We start from the raw sequence: 10,576 nt of genomic DNA on the forward strand, positions 1-10,576 counted from the left end.
ATGTGTAAGCCTTTAAAAATATCTTGATGATAAGTGATATTTTCAAAATATCTCTGACATTTGGGACATAACTTATTACACATTCAAGTCTCATCAGGATCAAACGTGAAACTACCTGACATTAGATGAATAGCTTCAAAGTTTCATCATATTATTGCGCTTCTAGTTCATGAGGCATTACATCCAGAATTTAATTCACGACCAGTGCACTCATGCTAACAAGTTGACCAAGCAATCCAATTTTATGATTGAGCGTCTGTGGAGAAGCAAATCAGTTTATTGAATATTAGTGCCTCAGGATACTGAACCAAGAGTGTGGCACCTCACAAGCACAATCAGTGATCTATTTTTTTTTTCTTCTCCTTGACAGGTCCCCTGGGAAGCTTGTTGAGAACCCTTGAATCAAATCTTTTGTACAACCTCTTGACCTGGCTGTTTCCCCTATATGCTAGATCGTCCACTTCTTGTTGGTAGTGCTCATAGAATACTGGTATACTGAGAAGGCAAAGGAAGCCTAGTGTTGTCCAAACAGAGAAGATGAATATGAATTGATGTTAAGCTGCTTGTAAATGAAAATTATAAGATTTTGATACTTACAAACATACAAGACGCTCACTGAATCACAGTAGGTCCCTAGTAGGGATAAAATCCAAAGAAAAGCCATAGTCTGCAATGAGTAAAGTAGAGAACGAATAAGGGGCGGTTTGGATGACGGGGGGGGGGAGCAACCAGATTTTGTCTTAAACCAGGGTTTTGGCAAACTTGGTTTGCCAAAAGGCAACCCAACTTCGGTTGTTTGGGTGATAAAAACCTGGTTTTCTGGGTTTTCGTCACAAAAAACCAAAAAAAAAAAAAAGGAAGAATAAATAAAAAAATTAAGACCGGCCAGGAATGGCCGACCTAGGGTCACCCGGGCTGGCCATTTCCTGGCCGGTGGTTGGCCGGAAAATGGCTGGCCAACCACGACCATTGCTGAAAAAAAAAAACATAAATAGTGTTTCCCAGCTGGTCACCGGCTGGAAACTAGCTGGATCCAACTGGTGTGTAGGGAGGTGGGTGGAGTGGAGAGAGAAAGAGCGTGATGAAGGGGAGAGGGTCTTACGATAAACCAGTTTTTCGTTTACCCAGGTTTTGGTGTGTACACAAACACACTAAAACTTGGGTTTTGAGCTGAAAACTCAGTTTACACCCAAAACCCTATTTAAAACGGTGTCTTGGGTGTCATCCAATCGGTAAGTAAGGCAACAAGGAAAATTACACAAGTAGAGAACTTTCCCAACTTAATTTGATTAGGCACCAGCCAGGAACCCACCAAGGTTCAGCTCCTCTAGTAGGGGCAACTCACAAAATGTTAAGTTGATGGAACATCGCAAGTTCGAAACCAATGGGTGTATATCCTTTGCCACGACGGAAGCTGGGTGTACTTCCTTGTGGGCAAGGTTGACCTGGAGTTTTATGCCAATGTACTCTGAGCGAGACAGCTTTTCCCTGGTTATTCTAAGAACAAAAACTTGACACCAGGCATTGAGTTGGGCCAAGTCGACCCCAAGCTGCATAGGATCACTGAGAGTAGGACTGATAAACGAGCCGAAAACAAGCCAAGCTTTGGGCTATTTGGGCTTGGCTCGTTAAGGTACACCCCAGCTCGAGCTTGGCTCATCAGCTCATCATGAGCCGAGCCAAGCCCAAGCTCATTACGAGCGAAAGCTTGGCCAGCAGATTATGAAATGACTTGTTTTCATTGAAAACATATTTTTAAGTTTGATAATATATATATATATATATATATATAAAATTATATTATATATAATATAATATATGTATAAATTATATAATATATAAATATAATATGTAAAACGAGACTATATGAGCTGAATCGAGCTTGCAATGTTCGCGCTCAGCTCGTTTACCTAAACGAGCCGACTCGTAGCTCGTCTCGCTGAGCGGAGCCGAACTGAGAGTAACCCATCGGCTGGTGGCCTTGATACAACAATTCTGTCAAAATCAGACTTTAAACTTAGGAGAATATTAGTAGCTTAAGAATATGTTGGATTTGATTGCAAGATCCCTTGGTTAGGACACGGCGTTCAGATGAGTATGTGCGCTTACCATAAAAAATAACTTCAAGTTTTTCCCGGACCCGATCTCATGCAACGTTGAAATGAACCCAGTCAGTTTCTTGTGTAATGCTAGAGCAAGTTCCATGAAGGCCTGCTCTGAAAGAATTACCTCTGGTATCTTTGGGGGATCCCTACAGCAAAGCAGACAGTGATTTTATTTGAAGCTAATCATTCCCTTGAACTATGAATCCTCCAGCACTGAGTCAGCCTTAATTAGCAAGCTGTCTATACAACTTCAAGATGGTTAAAACACCTAAGTTGGTTACTACATTTTAGTAGAAACTTCGAGTTTAACTTCATCTCATTTTCATGTAACGGCTCTATAAATGAAATATAATCATAAAACATGGATTTACCTGTCAAAGAGAGCAGCTAAAACAGACCAAATGAATAGAATGAGCAATCCAAGCATGGCCACGTGACATAAGAGTGTGAGCAAGTTATATTCCATCACCTCAAAAATGGACCAAACTGCAGTGACTCCGGCCAAGATCCCAGCAGATATCATCTTGTCCTTCCATAGCAGCACATGGGCAACTGCAAAAAAACCCATGCTTTTGCATAACTTGATAACGTCATACTATGCAATGTTTAAAATCCTGTGCATGAGTTCCAAAAAGAAGCAGTAACCAATCCAGATCATAACTTGGTCCAGACCGAGTAGCTCGAAACAGTGGTTTATACCTGAGAATGTAAACGGTTCGGGTTTTGTTTAGATATAGGCATCACTGGATCCAACCTAGTCAAATTTTGATTCGGAGATGGGACGGAAAAGCAGAATATCAAATCTGGATCCAACTGGATAGTTGGCTATATTTTTTATGTACTTGGACTGGATTTGGATTTGATTCTTATTCGTATTCATATTCATATTCATAAGTAAAACAATATGTCAAACTTGATATGTTTATTAATCTAATCTCATATGGTGTACTGAATCCAACTAAACAAATTTGGATTCAGTCATGTATCCAATCAAAATCACATTAAACTGGGTCATGCTAAGTGTCACAGGCCTATTTTTTCAATAAGTCAGTGCGGTATGATGGTCCTTCTTCACCGCCGCAAGCCTTTCGGTCGCTCACGCACAACTAATTTGTCATGGGTATAAAATGCTTCGCAAACTCGTAACATGCCAAACTGCTCAATCTAGCCAGCCTACCGGCCAAAGGTTGCGTACCAACGCCTTTTCATGTGCTGAATCATTTCATTGACCCTGCACACCACATCGTGCGAAGCTGCCTAGCAGAAGCTGATCAAACGCATTTTCAAATGCCTATTCTATATAGTATATGTCACTTAGTGCATAGCCATCTCATACCAGCTATCACTTTCGAAAAGGGCACAAACTTGTCTTAGCCTTGCATGCCATAGAACATATTGTGACTTCATGTGCACACTACAACAAAACCTTGCCACTGAAGAAATAAGACCTTGTGGCCATCAGACCAAAGACTAGTTGATGATTGAACACTATAGCGAAGAGCACCACCCAGACTCATTCATCGCCACCTAGGCATTCTTTCGCCTAGCCCTAAGTCACCATACTCAGTTGGAATCACCTAAGGTGATTCCTAGGGGAATTAGCTCTAACCCACATGCACCCTCGTGCGTCCAACCGCTACTCATGGGACCCATCCTGCAAGCCAAGAGGTCCTTAGCCAAATCTGTCAAAGGCAACATCTTTTGATCCACTGGCACTGCTTAACCAAACAACACTCCACGTCTGTGCCTCCACATAATGATGCACTAACGACAATACCATTACCTACCATGTACTATGCTACCACCGCACGTCATCGATCAAGCCAATGCATACCGCATGTTCCTATACTAGATGCATTTTCCACTCAGTAGAGCTCTGCAATGCACATGCCCCATTCTTAAGGCTTGGTCTAGAACATTCTTCCTCACTCAAACCATTGTCGTCCTCGATAATGTCGGTGCAGGTAAGAACAGAGTCTTCACTGATATGTCAGTTTCTCTTTGTACTTATCTTTGGTTTACTTTTTTTCTTTAGCCTACTCAACTTGTTCTAGTTTTCATCCACCATCGTCATAACCTTTAACACATCAAGTCTCATTCTTTAACACATCTTCGATCACTTAGATATCGGTCTTTCGTTTCACTAACATCGAGCATTCTTTGCTCATGGGACCCTAGTGCAGTCTCATATATAAGCAAGTCACCCTCGCTCACACGACAGACTTATCATCTTCAAGCTCATGGCTGGGGTGCCTTCCAACCCTAGTAAAGGCAATTCCAAGCCCTTCGTGGTCCTCGTAGAGAAAGATGACCATTAATGCATGCCGCAAGAATATCAACTCCTTTATGCACCAACTTGCGGTTTTTCAACAGTTCAAACTAGTCCTCAAGTTGGGGATGCCTACTCGTGTATCACCCCAAAGCGGTCCTTCAAAGTGTCTTCCTGGGCACTCATCCTCACAAGGGCACCTTAACCTAACGTTGCAACTCTCATCCAGATCCAAAACACTGTAACTCTCTCCTAGAGTCAAAAAAATGTTATCGCAGGAACTAAACCGATGAGCCACAAATAACAACTTTTTTTGCACACGCAATCCACAGAGAAACTGCCAACTCGAAGAACCAAAACAATGAGTATTTTACTCAACATGGGCATTCCGCTAACCCACAATCTTGAGAGAGAATATAGAAGTTTAGTTGAGTCTCCCATACCTAAAGGTGTAAATCCATCCAGCTGAATCCAATATGCATTTTCTACATGCATAAGGCAAATGTCATGCTCTACCTACGAGCCTAACACACAACTGGTAAAAATCTTTAGCTTATCTACGTTCTCTTAGCTAACTGAACAACAACCTTGCACTTCTGCTTAGCATGATCAAGATGTCTGATACCATCCTGCCAACATCTTGCTTCTATGCACGGTCAACAATACTTCAATTGCGTAACCAAGATAAACCATCCATGTCATCTTCAGTATTGCATACAATAAACAACAAGGTCTCCATGAATCTTTCTACTGTGATGCCAATTTATCATGGGCTTATTTCTTCAATAAGTTGGTGTAACACGACGGTCCTTTCTTACCGCCACAAGCCTTCTGATTGCTCACTCGCAATTAATTTGTCATGGGCATAAAATGCTTTGCAGACCTGCGATGCACCAAACTGCCTAATCTGGCCAACCTAACGGCCAAAGGCCGCATACCAACACCTTTCTATGTGTTGAATCATTTCATTGGCCCTGCACACTACCTCATGTGCAGTTGCCTAGCGAAAACTGATTAGGCGCATTTTCAAATGTGTATTCTATATAGTCCATGCCACTTAGTGCATAGGCATCCCATACCAGCTATCACTCTCAGAAAAGGCACAAACTTGCCTTAACCTTGCATGCCATAGAGCGTATTGAGATTCTATGTGCTCGCTACAGCAAAACCTTGCCACTGAAAGAACAAGACCTTGTGGCCCCCAGTTCGAAGACCAGTTAATGATTGAACACCATAGCGAATAACATCACACAAACTCATTTGTCGGTGCCTAGGCATTCTCTCGCCTAGCCCCGAGTCACCATACTCGGTTGGAATCACCTAAGGTGATTCCTGGGGGAATTTGTCCTAACTCACACATACCCCCATGCGGCCAACCGCTATGTGATTATGCATATATTTTGCATTGTTATTCATCTTATTTTATTCATGATACAATAAAAATTTGCTTTAAAACCCATTTTTATTGTTAGTTTTGAGAAACCACATTTAAATTGAATTTATCAGAAAATCACATATTTCAAAGCTTGCCCTGTATTTTTCAATATTTTATTTAGTTTAGGAATTTTTAATTAATGTTTGAATTAGTTTATAAAGGTTTAAGTAAAAGTTTTAATTAGTTTAGGAATGTGTGTTTTAGGAAACACTTTTTTCAAAAGACCCTTTTTGGAAATTATTGAAAAACTATCAGACACTTTTTGAAAAATGAGTTTAACCTAATATTTTAATATAAATAGTTATGTTCAAGGGCTGAAACACGTTTTTCCATATTAGAGTTCATGCCCCCTCCTTCTTGCCCCTCTCTTCTCTCTCTCCCTTGCTCTCTCTCGCTCTTTTGCCGATTTCTTTCTCTCCTTATTCTCCCCTTCTTCTTCTTCTTCTTTCCCTTTTTCTTCAAGCTTCAAACCCTTTTGTCATCAGCAACTTCTTCCTCTTTGTCGGGGCAATGTGGATGCAGCTGGATTGACCATCTTCTCTCTTCAATCCTTCCATCGGAGGCGATCCGTGACAGGTTATTTCTTTCTCCCTCTTTTTCATCGTAGATTTAGATTTTGCATCGCATAAAGCATTGCATCACATATAGTTTTGTTAGATCTTCATGTCATTTGCATATTAATATAGTTTATTTCATATCTTGCATCTGAAAAAAAATAAACAAAAAGAAAAAAATATGTCATTTTGATAGTATTAGCCGTTTCTTGATTTTAGTATTGAATAATCGTGTTTTGTAGGTAGATCGTTAGTTTTACAATAGGGTTTTTGTATATTTTTTTGTTTCTTGGTCAGTTTTCAATTAGTATAGAGTAGATCTAGTCTATAACAGATTGTTTCACATTTTTTTTATTATTGTTGTTTGCTTCATTAAAAAGCGTTATTTGTTTTTTTTTAGTTAGCCGATATGCATGTTTTTATTGAATCAGCATTTTATGCTTAGTTTAGTTTAGATTACAGCAGTTGTTTCTTTCGTCAGCCACGTAGTGATGAGTTTCCTTTAATTCCAGAAAGTGTTTCTTCAGAATTAGATTAGGAATAGTAGTTTATAATTAATTATCGTTTTCAGTTTAGCCGATTTCAATTACTTCTACAAGTAGCGATTCTATGTAATATTCAATAGAGTTTCCATCTCTTGTTATGTTACGTGTGGCTATAGCTTAGGATAGCATTGTTTATTGTTACTTTAGTCAGATTATGTTGAATTCATGTTCTTTGTTTTAAAGTTTTAAGCTTTAGTTATCATGCATAATTACATAGAATAGATATCCAAGTTTGATCTTTTCTAATTTAATTCATATTGTCTTGATAATAAAATTGGATCATTTAATACAGTTTGATTTCTGCCCAGCAACATTTCTTTAACAACATGCTTTTTGTCTTTTTTATTTGTCAATTAGTGTAGCAACACCTTAGTTTTTGTTAGTTGTTTTTTTTTTGTTTTGCAATCAACATTTTTTTTTTAGTTTGTCCTTTAGCTTCTTTCAAGTAAAGTGTATAGTTTCTTTTAGTCTCTTGATAACAATGTTTTCCTAATTCACTAGATTCATTTTTCATTCTTTTTTTATAGTTAGTTATTGAGCTAGTTGATTAACATAATTTCATTTAGCCAATTCTTTTTAGTTCTTGATAATTGTTTTTTTTATTAACTTATTAATATCAGTTTGATTACTTAGTTATCATGTTCAACTTGGTACTTTCTTGATTTCTTTAGTTCACTTTTGTTTCTTGAATTTTGAATTTCTTGAGTTAGTTAGATCATTCATTAGTTAACTTGTTATTTTGTTGCAATTAATTCTTGAATTATAGTTAGTTAAGTTTGTTTTGCTATTTTATCTTTTAGTGTAGGTTGTTACAAGTTAGTCCATAGTTAGTTCATGTCTATAGTGTAGTTCATGATAATTAGTTCATGTTTTTGTGATTTTTTTTGCATATTTGCATTTGATTTTCTTGTAGATTTCTTTGTCTACTGTATTTTTATGTTTCTGTGTTTTGCATGAAAGCATTGGAACGTGCGGTAGATCCCTTTTCGTGCCCTCAAAGTACCCTCTGAGGTCCCCTCGGACCCTCAGAGGGACCACAAAGTAATATACAAATAAGAAAAGCAAAAAAGGAGAACAAAGGGACACAAAAACTCAAGCACTGAAGATCTTTCTTTTAGTCTTAGATTAAGGTTTATTTTATTAATTGGGTCTGTAATAAAACCATTTATTATTCTTTTGTTTAAGCCCTCTGCGTAGGACAACACTCCCTTAGTTAGTTAATTATTTAATTAATTCTTTTTATTTTGGCAATAAAGAGTAGTTTAGCTTGTGTGTTTGAATACAAGTATTTCTCGTTCCTTGAGATCGACCCGAACTCCACCACTCGTGCGAGTCAGTTTTTATTTTTTGGTGTCTGGGTTTTACTTGGATTTTATCAAAAATATTGTTTTAAAAATTATTTTCATAAAACACATACCACTACACTTGAGACCCATCTTGCAAGCTGAGAGGTCCTTAACCAAATCTGCCAAAGGTAACATCCTCTGATCCACTGGCACTACTTAACCAAACAACACTCTATGTCTATGCTGCCACACAATGATACCCTAACGATGATACCATTGCCTATTGTATGTCATGCTACCACCGCATGTCACCGATCAAGCCAACACATACCACACATTCCTACATTCGATGCATTTTTCGCTTACTAGAGCTCCACACTGCACATGCCCCATTTCGAAGTCTCGGTCTGAGACACTAAGGCACCTAGGTCATTTACATTAGTCATGCATTATAAGTTTCATAAGCAAGCCATTGGCTATTTAAGGAACTAAGTGGCATCTTGGCTCATGGACATTTGACAAATATCAATTACTCGACAACTTGACTCACCCAAGCATTGGGTCAAGTATGAGTCCGAGAAGACCACAACAATCTTAGCCTCTTCTCTATGCGACAAGACATTTCAAAGCATGGGCCAGGTTGGGTTGGGCCCTATAATCCCCAAGGGGGCAAGTACCCACCCTGACCCAAATGTTGTGCCCTCACCAACACCAACCCAACCCAACCAATCTCTCTCTCTCTCTCTCTCTCTCTCTCTCTCTCTCTCTCTCTCTCTCTCTCTGAGAGAGAGAGAGAGAGATGCGCTCCTTAGCCCCCCTTTTCTTGCTTTTAGTATTTTTTCACATATCTAACACCATAGATGTGACCTATAGGTTTTGTTTAGTTGAAACCAGCTTTTAGATCACCAGAATCTGACTTGTATACAGTTTTTCAGGTGATCCAAAAATCAATGGCTATAAAGGCATCAAATTTTCCCAGCTCATAAAAATGAGTTTTTCATCTAAAAACCATGATCCAAGAGTCGATTCCTACTAAATCAAGCATGATAAAAACATCTAATGGTTCAGATCCATCATAAAACACTTCAAACTATGGGGCCTAATGAGACCTAATGAAAAAAGAGGGCCTAATATATATATATATATATATATATATATATATATATATATATATATATATATATATATATAGAGAGAGAGAGAGAGAGAGAGAGAGAGAGAGATGAGCGCGTATACAAATAAACAGATTGATGCCCACCTTAATTTGGATTTCTGGCTCCGCCACTTTGTCAAAGGCGCGTTTTCATAGAAATTAGCATTATCGATGTCATGATCAACTTGCCAAGGCCAATCTTGAGGCCCGTGAGACACCAGATTCACTAGCTAGGATTTGCAGCTCATATATATATATATATATATATATATATATATATATATATATATATATATATATATATATATATATATATATGCCAAGAGACAGACAGAAAGTCAAGTCATTTTAGATTCATTGTAATTAGCAAGACATCCTTGCCGGTGTTGTAAATGGGCCTAGAGTGTTTCACAAGCCAAACAGGGTGAACCATTTTGAGAGGCTGGATTGGGCATAACAGAACCAATGGGTCTTTTGGATTTTCTTTTCTTTATGACGAAGAATCTGTCTAGGAACATGGGTCGCTTAATGAACCCACCTCCTAGGCAAAGGACACCAGTATTGATCCCAAGTGGAATTGATCCGGGGTAAGTCGGGGTTCCACCGTCCCATCATTTGTTGGCAATTGGTACTAGAGATTAAACAAGATTTGTGCTTAGAGACACTTTCTAAGAAAATATGAAGCCCATACCAAACAGAGATTAGTGGGATCCCTCTCTGAAGCCCATGTTCCATGCCCTCTTAAGAGGCAATGGTTTGATCACCCAAGATGCACAGTTCTTTGATGCATCTTCAAACCACAGAGGAGAAAAAAATTTGATTCTCAGAATGCACCAACATACCTTTGCCACCACCAAAGACTTCATTAAGGGATTGTCTCTTCCCACCGATTCGCTTACGTGCCAATGGTCCATTGTCATCCGAATCGGATGATGAATCATAATCCTTTGGTGGCATCTCTCTCTGTCTCTTGGTTGGATCTTTCTAGCACCTTAATGCAAAACATTAACGGTTGAGGAGAGAAAAGAAGCAAACATGCTTTTATACAAGTTTGAATTATTTCAAACTTGTACACTAAGCAAGCAAAGAAAGCAAAGGTGGGGTTGGCTAAGGAATAGAGAAAGGTATAGCTTTTCCTTGCTTAACAACCCTGTTGTCTTTCTTCAATTTGTCTCAATTGCAGTTTGTATGTTACTGAATCTTTTCTACGTGCAATCTAAGCCCAGTTT

The 10,576-nt window shown here is 38.6% G+C and overlaps 1 protein-coding gene across 1 annotated transcript; it reads right to left on the reverse strand.

The window, feature by feature from the left end:
* Positions 1-335: 335 nt before the first annotated feature.
* Positions 336-10,304, reverse strand: LOC149834090 (reticulon-like protein B9). Its single transcript, XM_090009280.1, has 5 exons — positions 10,190-10,304; positions 2,477-2,657; positions 2,110-2,251; positions 598-667; positions 336-514 (listed from the first exon to the last, which is right to left on the reverse strand). The coding sequence occupies exons 1-5, from the start codon at positions 10,302-10,304 to the stop codon at positions 336-338; spliced, it is 687 nt and encodes a 228-aa protein (XP_089865406.1).
* Positions 10,305-10,576: the final 272 nt, after the last annotated feature.

Source organism: Nuphar pumila, chromosome 6 (genome assembly GCF_984573655.1).
Source record: "Nuphar pumila chromosome 6, dmNupPumi1.hap1.1, whole genome shotgun sequence".
NCBI classification, from domain to species: domain Eukaryota; kingdom Viridiplantae; phylum Streptophyta; class Magnoliopsida; order Nymphaeales; family Nymphaeaceae; genus Nuphar; species Nuphar pumila.